Below are 16,827 nucleotides of genomic sequence, written 5' to 3'. Positions count from 1 at the left end.
TAGAAGAAGAAAACATTAGATATGCCCGCTCCACACGTTGCACTCAGCCTGGTGCACACCCGCCACACCTGGTTTTGCACTATTTCAACTATTTCAGCAACTCCTGAGCCTTAAAACACAGTAACCGAGATGGGAAAAGGGATTTACGGCCGGGCCGCCGCGAGCCCTTCACCTCCTCCTGTTTGTACTCACAGCTCGTGGCTCATTGAGGCTGGGTCGTGTTGAGCACCAGCCACCTCCACCCTTTCCGATAGGATGCAAAAAGCTTAAAATACACAACCGAACCCCCCCTGTGCCGCACCACCCACGCAGCGAGGCGTCTCGCAATCCTCCAAGTCTAGGATGTGTCATTAACAGCGCTTCTAAGAGCTTTTTAATTAAGTGCGAGTGGGTTGGAGAGAACCTAGACTTCCTTTAATAAGAAGCTTCTTTTTTTTTTTCAAAAAAATAGTTACTTTTAATAAGAAGAGCGAGTATTTCTACAATCTTGTCTAGACACCAGCAGCGCGAGGTTACGGGAAAATCCTGCCGGGGCTTACGCTGCTTTAAGGGATGAAAGCGCTTTTTTGGGGTGCAGCATCCTTGCGCTGCTGATGCAAAAACACAGATTTTGGGGTAAAGGTAAGGTGTTTGGGGAGAAGGGATGGAGGACAGCAAACAGCACTGTAACCCAGACTGCCAAGCGCTGCATATGGAGCGGGATTTACCCCCCTTCTCCGCTTGACTCCACCTCTTAGGAAATGTAATCAAGGGCTCCAGCAGCAGGGGAGAGGGTAATGGGATCCAGCCTTTCACTACTGGGTCACTGGCCATGGGCCAACCCGGCTCACTAATGCCCCAGAGCTGTATGCCCATCCCAAAGCTGCTCTGGGGGTGGGAAGCCTCCCTCCCCATGCATCGGCCCCAGTACAGATGGCAAGGTTTCCTCTAGAGCAAAAGGGGCTCGCAGTGCAAAAAGCCAAGCGCAGGGGCCATCTGAACAGCAGATTGTCCAAACGCCGTTTTTCCTGCCATTAGAGCTATTTTTAACAAGCTATCAGCCTTGACGAGTGCTCCTGGATTAGCGGGCAGGGCAGATTTAATGGCCTGAAGCCACGCGCTTTCCCAAGAGCTGCCCAGCCGGGCGCATCCAAGCCCCGAATCGCAACTGTGGCTCCGGCTGCACCATCCCCTTTCCCCTTTGGCCATCCCCAAAGGGAAAGCATCGCACTCACCAGCCCTACTCATAGTGGCAAGCGTGGGGTTTCCCACTAACCAGTGGCAGATCTACAGGCAGCCCTCAAAACCCAAGTCGCAAGCCTGTCTTTCATTATAAAATAAAAGCCTCCATAGTCTTTTATAGCAGAGCAATATTGCAATTGCAAGCGACAGCAATTGAGGCCATTAATGTCGAATGGCACAGGACGCTGGCGGCACACTACCCATTACCGCCCGGGGAGCCCCGGAGAACAAGCGTGGGAAGCAACGCTCCTGCTACAGCCCCTTCTCCTCCGCTTCTTTAGATCAGTTACCGCCTGGAAAATATGACACGCAAAAGCTACCGCGCTCACAAAATAATAAAAAGTCACGCCGGGGAAGCAAGCCCCTATAATAAATACCGAAAAATACAAGCAGGTTGTTGAGACTGATGGCCCTGACGTGGTGTTTCCCTGCCCGGTGCCGTGCAGGCGGTGAGAACAGCGTGACGGCAGCAGCGGTGGGAAGATGCCGACTGAGTCAGAAGCTGCTGGTACCCAAGGTGGACACTGGTCCCAGCTGAGCGGTGATGATGCTCAGACTATTTGCTTTCTTGCTGCCCATCTCCTACGAGCACATGTGGGATGCTCTAAGCCTTTTGCTAAGGATGACTGTGTGCCCATCCAAAGGCTGCTGTCACATCAACCCAAGCTTCCCAGTATCATACTGGCATGATGGGGCTGCCTCAAAGCTGGGTATTATCAATCTCAGCCCCATCCCCGCTGCCCGCACTCACACTGCACTGTCAGGTAGGCAGAGGCTGATGGCGAGCGGCCCAGGCTGTTGCTGGGGATGCAGGTGTATTTTCCGGCATCCTCTGGCTTGACACGGAAGATGATCAGCGTCCCGTCGATCAGGATCCGCACCCGCAACTTCAGGTCGCTGCAAGAGAAGAGGGGAGGAGGAGGATCGCGGGGTGACCCCAGGGCAATGTGGGATCCGGGAGGGAGACGAGGAGGACACACCACCCCGCCAGGTACACACTTTTTGAAGTAGACGTTCTCCTCCTCCCAGTACCACAGGTAGGTGAGGTTCCCGGGGTACGCCTCAGCCTGGCAGGTGAAGAGCGCATCCTGGGAGATGTTGACCGTGATGTTCTCCGGAGGGGAAACGATGAAGGGAGGTCCTGGAGGGTGGGAGGGGAGAGAAAAGTGTCACCTCCACCCTTACAAGTGTCCCCACAAAGGTTGCCCAGGTTCAGCTCCATCACCGGGAGCTGCTGCGGGCCTCCAGGGCAGAGCTGGCCCCAATCCCGCAGGATCCCTCTTGGAAAACAGTGGCTTTATTATTCCCAACTCTTCCCCTAACCTCTGTAGTTTTGGGGAAGGGGCCTCACACCCGTGACCCACGGCTCTGCTTCTCCCAGGGCACACAAGCTCACACCTCCCTTCATCCTGAACACTTATCCAGGATGGCATCACCCACTGGAAAAATCCAGGGGCACAAAGTGCCGGGAGCCGGCAGTAAGCGGCCAGGGCTCGCCAACACGGCGAAAGCAGAGCAGAGGACACCCCGCGCTCCTCTCTCCGCTGGTAGCTGTTGACCTAATTAAAGATTTATTTAATAAAAGAGGGAGCGAGGAGCAGGAGGCCTGCCATGCATCGCCGCTATCTGATGAGGCGCTTTGTGGCAGTCTCAATCTTTTCCCCGCTTCCTGAACAAAACTGAGCTGCCATGGGGGCCCAGCGGTGCATGGGCACGGCCACCGCTGTGCCCCAATTAAGCGGATTCCTCCATCCTACAAAAGGGATGCAGAGCCAGGAGGATGCTGAGCCCACAAGGCTATCAGGTGGCTTTGGGGTGGTGCTGCAGCCCATGGAATTCCCCCCATTGAGCCCCACAGGGACACCGGTGGGCGAGGAGGAGCCGGAGGGGTTGGGGTGGGAGATCTGACCTTGCACGAGCAGGCGCGTGGTGTGCACAGCCTCCCCCTGGATGCTGTACGCCCGGCAGGTGTAGGCACCCCTGTCCTCCCGGCTGATGGACAGCACCGTCAGGCTCCCGTCGCTCACCTGGGGACAACAAGGGACAATCCTGGTGCACAGAAAGGGACACACCCCAGCCCAGAAGCCTCCGTCCCCCATTGCCACAGCAGAGTAGCTGCGGGTGCTTTTAGTGCCAGATGAGAAATGGGTTTTCCCCGCTCTGCAAGACTTTGGATATTAATAAACCAGCACACGCGTTTCTGCTCGACGCCAAGGGGAAGGAAAGAAAGGAAGAAAAAAAATAGTGAAATAAATAAATAACCCTCGCAATGTATTCATCTCCCACAGAAGTGACTGGCAGGTGGCAGACGCCAAACCGCTCCTGCCAAGCACCTCAACTCCATCAGCATTTCACCAGGATGCCCAGCCGGAGCATCCTCTGTTCCCAAGGGACCCGCTTCACCCCTGAAGTGGGGTACGAGGAGGACACCCCAGCCCAGCCGCTGTCCTCCCCATGGGACAACCTCGCAGCTGCAAGAGGAGCGGTCAAATTCCTCCTTGGGGACACAGCCGAGCAAGGGACAGTCACCCCTGGGGTAGCAGCACCCCCTTGCACAGGGAGCCCTGCTCCCAGCCAGGCTTCCCCCCAACACCGCCTTGTTCTGCCTCATCCTTCTATTTCAATTAGTAACAAATGATTCCTAATTACTCTCATTAGTGCCTGCGCTGATTCCAATGCCTGATTTACCAATTACAGCTCAGGGGGGAATCTCTGCTTGGGAGCCTCCGGGATGTAAAAAGGGTCCTGGGAGAGGGGAGCAAAGTCCTCCCTGCCCAAATCCCCCCCTGCATGGGGACACCGCAGGACCTGGCACAGCAACCAGCCCCCCAGGACAATTCCCCGGGGAGCAGAAGGGAATGGGGCTCTCCCAAACGCCATGGGGGGGTCTCCAGCCTGCACCCAAGGGCAGGCAGCGGTGGGGGCTGCTGTCAGCAGAGATGGAGGGGGATGGAAAATGGGCATCTTGGCAAGAAGTGCTGAGAAAGCACGTCTGGCTCTGCCGCCACTGTGGTCCTGTTGATACAGCCCCGGGGAGCTCCCCGTCCACCCACCTACCTGGTACTTGCTGTTGGCACCCAAAAGGTCCCCCTCTCTCAGCCAGGTGACGATAGGCTTGGGGTTCCCGAACGCCATGCAGGTCAGGGTGACACTGCTGCCTTCCTTGGCCTCCACGTACTGCGGCGGTGTCTCCGTGAAGGTGGGGGGAGCTGCGGGGCAGGGGAGACCATCGTGACCCCCTCATTCCACCCATGATGGCTTTGGGGGCACGGGGACAGAGGGGAGGCTGCTGCCTGCAAACGGGGGTCACACCACACATCCCAGCGCTGGGACCACCCCAAAAGTGAACAAGGCGATTGGGATAACAGCAGCTGTCACAGTCCCCAGGGACACCGGCCAACAGCGTCCCCTCCACGCCACACCGCACCCCAGCCCTGTCCTCCCCACCAGCTCCAGGGCACAGCACCACATCCCACCCCCCCCTTTCACATTAACTTGCTATTGTCAAAATATGGGAAAACACCGCAGTGCAGATCGAAAAGGCTTCTTCCTGATTAAAGAGGCTGGCAGGATTACAGCCCGCCCCTAATTACCAGCAGTTGTTAAAGCCCACTTTGGAGAAAGACAGGTTGGCAATTTAATCTGTTCCGTGGTGAAAAAAAAAAGGAATTATATTTTGTTTCCCCCCAAATGATTTTTATTTTACCCTAAGAAAATTAAGCGTTGTAATGCGCTGGGGTAAAGCCATAGCCTTCCCCCGGAAAGCAATTCCTCAGGCCACGAGGATTATGGTTATTATTCTGTTATTAAGCCCCTGTGTGTCCTATGCTGCATAAAACCCCAAAAGTGCCCCATTTTGCCCCATTTGCTCAGCCCGGGGTGGGACAAGGATAAGGCAGCAAGCAGGGAGGGGGCTGGTGTGCTGCACAGCCCTGCGTGCAAAGCTGCTGCTCGCTAATTGGGCTCAATTAGGTGGCTCTGCTCTGTGCCGCAGCCCAGCTGTCCCCCCAAAAGGTTAAATTAATTGCTCAAGGTCAGGCGAGTCCAGCGAGGAGCTGCCGGTGCCCACATCTCTCCAGCCGCCCCACTGCAGCGGGAGAGGCACAGCCCTGCTGCTGCCGGGCTAAAAATAAAGACCTGATGTGGAGACTGACAATTTGCTAATTAGCTTAATACGCAGCCTTAATAAAATGAAAAAGTAATTTGAGTAAATCTGAATTTCAAGAAAACAAAGATTTGATTTTCTTGATCTGTTTGTTAAAGAGGAGATTCATTCCCAGCCCCATTTCTTGATGTCTCTCCTTTAAACGAGCTCGGTGTAATTAAACTGCAGGATCCCTAATAAAAGTTTGTCCCTTTTTTTTTAAGTCTCACCCCGGCTGGAGCAACCAGCCTGGGTGGCTTCGGGCTCGCTTGTCTGCAAGATGCAGACACCACCAAGGTCCAGACAAAATCAAAGGGAACCCCATCCCAGTACTGTGTGCTGCCCCCCGGCAATGCCGCGTTCCCCCCGGCTCACCATTGACCGTGAGGTGGACCCAGCTGCCGTTGTGGAAGGTGTCGTACTGCTGGTCCAGCATGAGGACTTTGCACTCGTACCAGCCCTGGTCCTCGGAGCGGACCTGCTCAATGCGCAGGGAGGCTTTGTCGTGCAGGCTGGCCCGACCTGCGGGGAAAACAGCTGTCAGCACCACGGCCTCCCCGCCGCCAAAACAGCCCCACACCAACAAAGCCTTTCCCAGGCTTGGGAGTCTCCCAAAAAGCAGTGGGGTGGCTGCACAGCCTCAAACTCCCCCCTGATGCAGTAGCCAGCAGGCTCTGGCATCGCTCACTTGTGAACTGAGCTGGGTAGGGCTCAGCCCAGGTGCCACTGCATTTTGGGTGGAGGAAACCCCCCAGAGCCTGGAAGCACAGTAAGACCCATGGAAAGGGCCATTAAAACGGGTCTGTCCCACCACACCAATACCCTTGGGGCTGGTCCCCAGCCCAGACACCCCACCAGAAGCCACCGGCCATGCGGCATGTTGGCGAGTGGCCACGTGGGCTCTGTGGCTCCAACCTGTCACCTCTGCCCAGCACGTGGCCCTGGCTGCATCCCCACTGTCCCCCCAGCATCCCCCCCCCCAGGCTCACAGCTGCTTCGGGGCACAGCAGCAGCCACCGCCACCACCACGCGTCACCCTGGGTTTCTCTGCCTCACTTGCTCCCGTCCCACGCAGCCCAGCTGGCTTCCTAGCACTGCTGCTTAATTAAAACCAACTGGGTGGAAAGTGAGCGACGAGAGGCAGAGCCCGCGCGGTTTCCAACAGAGGAGCGGATGGAGCGGAGCCGCGTATCCCCCAGCTGGGACCTGGCGTGTCCCCTTTCTACTCTCACGTCCCCAGGACTCACCGGCATACTCTGGGTCGACATGGGGAGGGTAAAACCCAAACTTGATGAAGATGGGGATGGGGACGCCGAACTTGAACCACTCCACGACATAGGGAGGGGGCTGCCCCGTCAGCGGGTGGATCACGTCGCATCCCAGGATCACGCTCTCGCCAGCGCGAGCGGTCACGAATTCGGGCTCCTCCCTCGAGCCGAGGGCACCTGCGAGGGGGTGAGGGAAGAAATTGTGGCTGGTTCCCACTGCTGGTCCCCAGCATCAGTGACAGCCAGAGGACCAGGACCCCCAGGAAAGCCACAGCAGAGCCTGTGTCCACCCCCAGCCATAGGGCACCACCCCAAGATGAGTCTCCCCTGTTCTAAAACCAATGGGGCATCCCCAAGCCCCTCCACCCAGCCCCAGGGCCACCCCAAGCCACCACAGGGCTCAGGACGGTGACCATCAAGTACTTGATGCTCCAGGATTGCTTCCCACCCCCTGCACCAGGGCAAGGGTGTTACCCAGCAACCCTGTGGGGGTTTTGGGGACGCCCTGCTTCAGCAAAGGGGGTGCATGGAGCACACCTAGTGCTGCTCCCCACCCAGCAGCACATCCCTATGGCAGGGAAAAGGCTGCTTTTGCAGCCTCTTTTGTGCCCCTGCATCCTCCGGTGAGCAGGGGCCACCGACCCACAGCTCTGCGTGCCAGCCCAGGGATGTGGCTTTCCCGCAGGAGCAGCGATGCTCCAGCAAACCCGCCCGTTCTCAGGCATCCCAGAGAGCCCCAGGCCTAAAACCCGGCTGGGACCTGTGCATCCAGTCTGGTACCCTGCTCCTCCCACCCGGGATAATTAAGCAGGGCTTTGGTCTCAGGCTCAGACAGAAGCACCGCTCCACCCCAGCTCAGCTGCAGCCTGTCGTCATCCTGCTCTCACCAGCAGCAGCAACGCTGCATCCTCAGCACAGCTTTGAGAAAGGGAGAGGGAAACCCAGGGCTGGGGAGAGCCAAGGGGGAGCTCCCCAAAACCGCAGGCACAGGGTTCAGCCCCACATCTCCATTCCCAGCAAGGAAGGCTCCCCCATATTTCCTGGCGCAGGCGGCTGTCGCCCGCTCCGGGGGGATGCTCGGGAAGGGATGCTCGGGGAAGCACGTTCCCACTCCTCCGCGCTGCTCCTCGGGGCTGCCGGTGATTGGCGGCGAGTGACATCACCGCTTCCCCGCCACGGGAACCGAGCATCACCGGCTATTTTTGGCTCCGGCACAAGCGCGTACCGGCGAGAGGCCCACACTGTGCCACCCCACGAGTGTCCCCATGGGAAGGGGAGCCAGGCAGGTAGCGGGCAGCAAGGTCCCCACCGCAAGGTGCGAGCCAGGGAACCAGGACTGGATGGTGGTTGTTTAACTGGGAGGGCTGGCTGGTGGCAGCAGGGAGGGTGATGTCAGGGTGTAAAGATGTCAACCATCTGCAAGGAGCAGACGCTGCATTGCACACCCGCTGCAGGCACCCGGCCCCCAAATTGCCGCCTACCTGCCTAGACCCCATCCAGGGGAGTCGGGGATTGCAGAGCACAGACGTGCAAGATGCATGCACACCTGCAAAATGCACGCACGCTTGTACAATATGCATGCACACCTGCAAAACGCACGCACATATGCGCAATATGCACGCACGCACCTGCAATATGCGTGCACGCACACCCCCCAGCTCCCGCCCCCCACTTTGCACCGCTCTGACAACACTCTTGCACCTCTCCATCCCCCGTTTTCGCTGCATCGCCGATGAGCTCAGGCATTCGCACCCTGTCAGCAGGGACAGGCATCACCCTCCCCTGCCGCCCTGGCAAAGAGCTGCAAGGACCCGGCTCTGACCCGCTGCACCCATGCGGGGGGCTGCGCTGCAGGGCTGGGAACCCCCCTCCCTGCGCGGATGAGGGACAGCAGCTGTCACGTGCTGCTCAAGAGCATCCAAGGACGCGCCTCCCCGGCCCAGCCGGTCCCCAGCATCTCACCACCTTCCAAGGGACAGTCCTGCTTTCCACCAGCAGCCGAGGATGGGGGGCCTGCAGCCCCTGAGCCCCCAGCCTACCAGCTCCTAGATATCAAGGTGGTTTCCCCAACACAGCCTGGGATGCTGATGCTCACCCAGCTGGAGAACCACGCTGCCCGAGAGGTCACCCAGACGCCGCAGGGATGGTCACGCTCAAGCCAATGCTGGGAACCCCAGAGCAGCTCCCCAGCGAACCGGTGGGTGATGTCCCCTCTCCCAGCAGCTCCACCAGACCCACGCCCAGCCAGGGTGGCCTGGGCAGAGGAAAATAGGTCAGGCCTGGCAGCTCGCAGCGCCGGTGTCTGATCGCAAGGCCGGTGGGGAATTGCACGCACGGCTGAGCATCACCTCCCCACGCGCGCGGCCGGCTGGCAGCCATGGCGGCTGACCAGCCCCCGGCTCTCCCCAGCTGCCATCCACCCCAAACAGCCCCCGTGCCCTCCGTCCCTGCTTCTACAGCCGTGTTCTGCAATCTCCCCTTTGGTTCCTCCCAAATTCCCCACCTACTAACCCTGAACTCCCATCTCAGCCCAAGTTTTCCTTCCAAGTCCCGGCTGCTGAAGGCACGTGAGTGATGGGAGACTGCAGCTCTCCGTTAAAAGAAGTGTTTCTCACCCCCACATTTGTGGGGAAACGCTTGAAAACAACCCACAGATGCCAGAAGAAACAGAGCACAAACAGACGGAGTATTTTTAAACCCACTCGATTTTCCCAGGCAGGTTCAGGGGGGTTTCAAGGCTCAACCCATGGTTTGGAAATAGGGTCAACATCAGGGAGCCACAGTGGGAATGCGAACCCCGAATCCCCCCCTCGGTGCGGGAGCTCACGTGAAGCCAAGGGATGCCTCGTAAAGGAAAAAACAACAAGTAATCAACAGGCTTCATCATCCAGGAAAAATAGAAGCACGGCGCGTGCCAGGAGGCGAGAATACAAGATGCGGAGGTGGAGTTGAACAGCATCCCAAAGGGAGAGGAGGGAAAGCTGCCACCGCATAGAGACGGTGCCACCGCGGGGCTCCCCAGCATGGCGACGCCGAGCATGGGGAGACCCTCACCCGGCCCTGGGCAGCCAGTTCCTCCCATCCCGAGAGCAGAGACGTAAGGCGACGTGGGTCTTGGTGAAGCTGGGGGTATCCAGCATCTGGGGTGAGCTCGCTGAAGCAGGACCCTTCCTGCAGGTGTTTCACGAGAAGGACACGGCTGTGGCAGAGCGGGTTTCCAGATAAGAACGCTGCACCTCAACTCACAGTGAGGATAAACGTCACTCCCACAGCCAAGGGACAATGGCAGAGAGCCCGGGAAGGTTGCCCATGCCCCGAGGTCACAGAGGGGATCGCGTCCCACCCCGTCCCTCCGTGGGGACAGTTGATGGAGCAGGCACGAGGCCGCAAGCCCGTGGACCTCTCATCCTTTCCAAGCAGAGACGAGATCTGCTCTGACACGTCAGTAGAGGCGGGATACGGCGGGGATCTCTGAGGACAAGGCCACCGGCGTGGCATATGGATGCCAGCAGGGAAGGAGAGCAGGCGGCCAGCACCATGAACAAACCAGGTAATGACTGCAGGGCAGGGGACAAGGACCACCCACTCCGGGGACCCCAGCCACCAAGACCTGCATGGGATGGGGGGCAGAGCCGCCTGCCCCCCATCTCTGCCCCCCTAGTGGGGGTTGGACCCCCCACCACAAGCTTGGTCACCTCCTGCCTGCCCAGGGGTACCCCCAGCCCCCCAAAAGCATCTCCCTGTCCCCTGGCCAGGGGGGTTGTGAGTGCAGCCCTCGCCCCCTCCCCCAGCTGGAAAGCAGCATCTGGGCTTTTTCAGCACGATTCCTGCGTTTTAAACCCGATTTTCCAGATGGATGGAGGGCGACGGCGCAGGTCAAGTGACGTGCTCAAGGTCACGCGGGGCCGGCAGAGGAGCGGGATTAGCTGCGAGGGGTGGCTCGGTGCCCCATTTGCTGCGAGATAGTGACTTCAAAAACACAAGGGGTGTCCCCAGGGGAGGGTGGATGTCACCCCATGGCAGCCCCCTGCCCACCATGGTGGGTCCCCGCTCCACGGGATGACCCACCACGGGACGGCGCCCAGCTGGTTGGCAGCTCAGCAAGGTCAGTGCTCAGATGGAGCGTGCAAGAATGACTTCCCCACAGTCACCCCAGTGTCCCCGCTCCAGCCTGGGGGTCCTCAGCATCCCCTGCCTCTGCACCACAGGGCAGAGCATCCCCACAAAGCAGCCACCTCACCAGAGCCATCATCTCCCAGTAACAACCAGCAGCTACCTGTGCGCTCCCCATACACAGTGCGGGGCTGAGGCTGGAGCTGAAACTGCTTCCTGGGGAGACCCATAAAGCTCCGTGCCCCCCAACCCATCCCAGCGCATCCACATCGCACCGGTACCCGCATCGCCCTCCCCACGGAGCAGCGTGTGCCGCCCCGATGCCTTCACTCCGGCTGGTTAACTGGGCTGCAGGCAGCGCCAGCAGCTCCTGAATCACACTGTTCCTGGCTCAGGCAGCCCTCCCACCAACGCCAGCCTCTCCATCGGGAAGCGGGAGGAAAAGAGCTGTTTTTCCAAAGGCCAGCTGGTCTCTCAGGGCTCCCAGCTCGGGAGGTGCCTACCGCAGGGTAAGGGAGAGGGGAAGACTCCTCCATTGGCACTGGACCCGTTGCTCGCCCGTCTGCAGGGCTTCTCTTCCAACCTGAAGCCACAACCTCCAAAACAGGGGACTGGGTATGAATGGGAGATGACCCATCCCTGCAGGAATGAGCAGGGTCCACCCATCACCAGCAAAGCTGCATCTTCCAAGTTGAAAGGCAACCAAAACAAGAAAGCATCACCGCAAAAAACCGTCCGGCAAGCCAAGTCAACTACCAAGACACGCACATCCCTTCCTGCCCCGCACTCCAATCCAACAGGTCCGGAGGAGCAGAAATCCTCCAGGGAAGGGTGGGAATGGGAGCTGGGCCAACCCCCTTGGCCGGTCCTGGTGCCAAACCATCCCCTTGCCAGCGCAGAGTGGGGCCAAAGCCACATGTGCCAAATCCAGCGGCTGCCGGTCCAAGCCCCTCTATGGCTGAAGAGGCACCAGCCCTCGCGTGCAACACGTCCCAGCAGCAGCTCCGCACCCAGAGCAATGCAGGAGATGCAGCGCCAGCACCGCCACAGCGATCCGCCCTGACCGGCCAAGGTCATTGCCGCGAGCATCACCTGCCGCGGTGTCCGGGGAGAACCTCTTCAACAGGAGCCCTCACCCAGGGCTGGCGAAGCCAAATCCTCCCTCCGCAAACTGCGCTTGCCGGATCCGTGAGCATCCCCGCGCGGTGCCGCGTCACGCCCGTGGGAGAGGGAGGAAAAGCCCCTCGGCGTCACGGCGCTGCCGGGAATGCCAGGAGGCCGGATCCCTCCTCCGACACCCACTCCCGGCGCGGTCACGTCCCGGCTCTCCTCCCCCATGCCGTAAGAAGGGATAACGCACCCTCCTTCCCTCTCTGAGCCGATTAACGCCTGGAAAGCCCTCGGAGAGCCAGGCCAGGCAAGAGAGCTGCCCAGGGTGAGCATCACTGCATCGCAGCCTGGCTCTGTGAGGAGGAGGAGATGGCGTGGGGAGGAAGGCCAGGGGAAAAGCCCCGGTGCATGGCAAGCCCTATCCCTCCTCCAGAGCTGTGTCCTCAAGCAATGCGGGGTGACAGCCCCCCACGAGGAGGGGAGGACGCTGGGGTGAGTCCCACAGGCTCCCTGTCCCCACGCATCCCTCCCTCGCCCGGCGCCCACCCACGCGTTACTCACGGCGCACTCATTCATCACGTACGCGCCGCTCCGTACGCGCAGCACCCCCGGCACCCACCCACCCTGGCACCAGCTCAGGAGCCCCATCCGAGTGGCTCCAGGGTATTTCCAAGTTCCCGGCTGCTGAACTGGCCACTCTGCTCCTCTCGCAGGCGAAGGATCCCTTTACAAACCGCTGCTGCAAACCACCGCCTCTCCACGCTGCAGGATGCAGTTCAGGCAGGCGGCAGCCAGCGCAGCTCGGCAGCAAGAGCATCCCCGTCCCCCCCAAAAAAGGGCAGCCCCATCCTGACCCCCTCCAGCCTCCAAGGAGGGAACGTCAAGGGACAGTGGCAGGGTGCAGATGTGACTCAAGGAGCACCGTGACTGCGGGGATGGTGGGGGGGGTGGGGGGGTGGCTGCAGCACCCCAGCACGTGCAGAGGCGCCCCCTCCCAAACCGCCCGCACCCACTGAGCTGGTGTTCCCCCACGCCATGGGGAGGGGAGCAGCGGTGGCTGTCAGCCAAGCATCGCTTGCTGCCGGCAGTCACTGCAGCCCCACAGGCAGGGCTCGGTGACACCGAGGGTGCAGCTCCCACCCCATGTAGGGACCCCAGGAGCGCAGGGATGGCCCCGTGCTCGGCGAGCTGCCAGCGGCAGGGATAGGACATACTGCTGCATCAGTGGCAGGCAGCTCCCCTTCTACCTGCAGGGATGGCTGGGGGCGAGGGAGAGGGCTGGCAGCTGAAGGAAAATAAGCTGGAGCAGGAAAATCAGGGTTATTCCCTGCTGCTGTCTCCCTCCTGACCTTGGACAACCCTGTGCCTCAGTTTACCCCAGCACAGCAGCCACCCTGCAGTAAGGGGGGGAAGGAGGGCAGGCTCCCCTGGGCAGCAGGAAGCAAAGTCACCCCCAAACCCGCAGCCAGGGGCACAGCTCGAATGCTGCAGGGGGAAGGCACTGACTCCCTTTTGCATTTCTCCTTGCCCAGCCGGGCTATCCTTGCAGAGAAGGACAAACGCTGCCTGCTGGGAGAAAAAATGGGGGAGCAAGAAACACTCGCCCATCCCCTGCCTGTGCTCTGGCCAGGGACCACGCTGCCCACCTCTCCCCCCGCACCCGGTCAGCCGTGCCCCCGCAAGGACTCGCACCCGCTCGCCTTCTCCCAGAGGCAATTTCCAAGCCCCGCTGAGCGGAGACCCAGGCAGGACCAGCTCCTGCGTCCTAAAACTTCCCGACTTGCAGCCGCTGCCCTCTGGGAGGTCACCGCAAAAGAAAAAAAAAAAAACGCCGGGGGAAGATGCGCCGGGCGCTGCCCCCCCCAGCAGCGGGGAACGAAGCGCTGGGCAGCGCCTCGCTGCAGCGGCAGCGCCCGGGGACACGGGCAGCGCTCAGCTCCCCCGCCGGAGCCGCAGCGCGCCGCACCCCCGGGGTGTGCTCCCCCCGGCCCCCTCCCGCTGCAAGCCCCGGGACGTGCGGACCCTCGGTGCATGATGCCCTCTCCCGGTGCATGCACATCCTCCCCCCGCAGCCGGTACAGGGAGGGGGGAACATATAGACGCGGCCCCAAAGAACCCGCACGACTCCCTCCCGGAGAAGAACACCCCCGCGGCCCCACTCACCTTGCACGGGCAGCCCGCGGGCACCGAGCACACTTGCTACCAAAGCGGCCACATACCAAATCATAGTACTACCGGCCCCCGGTGCGCAGCATCTTCCGCCCGCCGGGCGGCCCGGCCGGGGCGGGGCAGGGCTGGCCGGGCCGGGGCAGGGCTCCCGGGGCCGCCGCGGGGCTGGCCGGGCCGGAGGGGCGGCTCAGGGCCGGCCGGCGGCCGCCGCCGCTGCGCCCATGCCCGCGCCCATGCCCGCCGCGCTGCACCTGCCCTCCGCCGCACGGCGCAGCCTAGCCTGCGCCCTTTAGCGGCTCGGTGCCGCCTCCGCCTGCCGCCCATTGGCGGAGCCCCGGCGGAGTGGGCGGTGATTGGCCGGCGGGACGGCCCGGGCCCGTTTCAAGGTGGGTTGGCGCGCACGGGGCCCCGGCGCCGCAGTATCATGCGCACTGCCGGGAGCGGCGGGCGGCGCGGAACGGAGCGGCGCGGAGCGGGGTCACCTCCGCCGGACGGTCACCTCCCCGGGACGGTCACCTCCCCGCCGGCTCCGACACCCGCCCTGGAGCAGCGTGACCTCCCGGTCCCCAAATGTGCCCCCGTTCCCAGCGGCTCGGCGTCATCACCCTGTCCCCCGGTGGGTAGCCCGCACTGGTGGTGTCACCTTCCTGTTTCCAGATGTGTCCGCTGCACCGCACAGTGTCACCTTCCTGTCTCCAAGACGTGCACCAGTTAACTATCACCTTCCTGTCTCCAGATGTGCCCCTTGCACTGACAGAGCATCGCTTTCCTGTCTCCAGATGTGCCCCCTGCACTGACACAGCATCACCTTCCTGTCTCCAGATGTGCCCCATGCACTGACACAGCATTGCTTTCATGCCTCCAGATGTATGCCCCTGCACTAGTATGGCATCACTTGCTTGTTTCCAGCTGTGCCCCCTGCATTGGCACAGCATCACTAGCTTGTCTCCAGATGTATGCGACTGCATTGGCATGGGATCACTTGCTTGTCTCCAGATGTGCCCCCTTGCACTGGCATGGCATCACCTTCCTGCTCTCACTTGTGCCCTCTGCACTGTCACAACATCATCCCCCTGTCTCCAGATGTGTCCTTTGCCCTGGTGCAGCATCACCTCCCTGTCTCCAGAAGTGCCCCCCCTGTCCTGGCACAGTGTCACCTCCCTGTCCCCAGCTCTGCCACCTGCCCCTACTGCCATACACCACCTCACTGACACCTCAATGCCACTTGGCACCCACGCAGGGTCACCTCCCCACCACGCACTGAGCCACCTGCCCCTTGCACCAGGTCTAAGTCACACTGACCAACATCAGCTGTGCCATCTGTCCCTACAACCCTGAGCCACTTTGGGGTCGCGTCCCTGCCACCTGCTTGGTGCCACCGCAACTTTGTACCCTACATCAGCTCAGGGCAATATAAGTGCCACCACCTGTGCCCCCAGCAGAGGTTCAGGGTCCAATTAAATGGAAAACAGGTAGAAAATAGCAAGTCCCCTTGTGCTTTCCTGCCTCAGCCCACCTCTCCTCCCTGTAAAGACCTCTGGTGATGCCAGATGGGCAAACAGCCGGGCTCACTCCCCGAGGAGCATGGCAGCAAGAGAAACGGGCCACTGAGCTTCCCCCGAGATGACAGGCAGCACGGGAGAGGACAGGCTCGCACGGAGAGGGGAGCACGCCGCTTTGTTCCCAGCGCTCACCGTCTTTCCCCTGCCCACATCATTGGGAGAGGTTTGAGCATCTGCTGATCTTCCCACCTCTTCTTCCCATGCATGTCCTGGAAAGGAGGAAAAAAAATAAATAAAAAATCAAGCCTTGTAGAGGATGCAGCATTTGAGGAGTGCAAAGAGCATCCCACACCTCCTGCCCACAATTACGCTCATGGAGGGTCGGGCATTGGCGTGGCCCTGGGCAGGAGGTGAGAGCGTCCCCCAGCCCGGCCCCAGCTCACGCGAGCTCTGGCCACTTTGCTTCCCCAGCAAAATCCGAGACCTCATAAAAGTCTGACTCAGCTCTTAGTCCTCAGGTCTGAACTGAAAGCTTGCAAATCTGCAAGGTGGGTTGGCATGCTCGGTGGGCTCAGGAGCAAGCAGCCAGCACCTCCCTCTCCCAACCTCTGCTCCTTGAGGCTGGGGCAGTTGGCAGAGCCAAGGATGACCCTCAGATTGGGGCAGTTTTACTCTTTAATGAGTTCTCTGGATTGCACACCGAGCCAGGTCAGTGCAGTCTGGCTCCTGAACATCACGTTTGCAGCAGCTCGGGAGCTCCATCAGCCACCAACGGCATCGAGGTGCCCCTTGGCCAGCACCCGCCCTGCTCCGCTTTGGTCCTGCTGGCTTCAAAGCACCCAAAAAAATCCCAGCAACACCCCCTTCCCACGAGAGAGCAAGCCCAAGGCTGGCCAAGCTCCATCCACCCTCGCCCAGACGGCGAGATTCAATATATTCTGGTCCAGCTGGAGTCCATGTTACCAGCCGGATCATCTCCATGTCTTTAGCTGGGTTTTGCCACAATTTCAAAGAGAAAAAATAATAATGAAGGGCAGCGATGACACCTACATTAACACAGCCCAAGCTGGGAGGCTTCAGAAGCCCATGGTGGCTGGGGAGGACCCAGCCCTGCTCCCACTGTGTGCCTGAGCAGGGCCCTCACCAGCATCCCTCAAAAAACTGGAAATATGGGCTTGGGTTGCAACGCGGCTGCCGGTTCACACCCTTGTTTCTCCAGACTAATTTGCTGGGTTTATGAAATCCATTCCCCACTGTTTTCACACTTCTCTCCCTCTCTATTTATAGCTGGGTTTATTTA

General features: G+C 60.4%; 1 protein-coding gene across 7 annotated transcripts in view; it reads right to left on the bottom strand.

Annotated features, from left to right (window-relative positions):
* IGSF9B (immunoglobulin superfamily member 9B) overlaps positions 1–14,171 on the bottom strand; it is a 38,437-nt gene extending 24,266 nt beyond the window's left edge. For all 7 annotated transcript variants that reach the window (XR_011735641.1, XM_071798753.1, XM_071798754.1 and 4 more), the window contains exons 1-7: positions 14,020–14,171; positions 6,613–6,810; positions 5,741–5,887; positions 4,279–4,430; positions 3,131–3,248; positions 2,221–2,362; positions 1,973–2,118 (exon numbers count right to left, since the gene is read on the bottom strand). Coding sequence is in view for 6 of the 7 variants with exons in the window: in XM_071798753.1 (XP_071654854.1) it covers positions 1,973–2,118; positions 2,221–2,362; positions 3,131–3,248; positions 4,279–4,430; positions 5,741–5,887; positions 6,613–6,810; positions 14,020–14,083 (967 nt within the window). In the remaining variant the exon portion in view is untranslated. The remainder of the gene's footprint in view (positions 1–1,972; positions 2,119–2,220; positions 2,363–3,130; positions 3,249–4,278; positions 4,431–5,740; positions 5,888–6,612; positions 6,811–14,019) is intronic.
* Positions 14,172–16,827: the final 2,656 nt, after the last annotated feature.

This window comes from Patagioenas fasciata, chromosome 24, assembly GCF_037038585.1.
Source record: "Patagioenas fasciata isolate bPatFas1 chromosome 24, bPatFas1.hap1, whole genome shotgun sequence".
In the NCBI taxonomy this organism is placed as follows: Eukaryota; Metazoa; Chordata; class Aves; order Columbiformes; family Columbidae; genus Patagioenas; species Patagioenas fasciata.
Note: the sequence above shows the minus strand (reverse complement) of the source record. Positions and strands in the feature narration are given on the sequence as shown.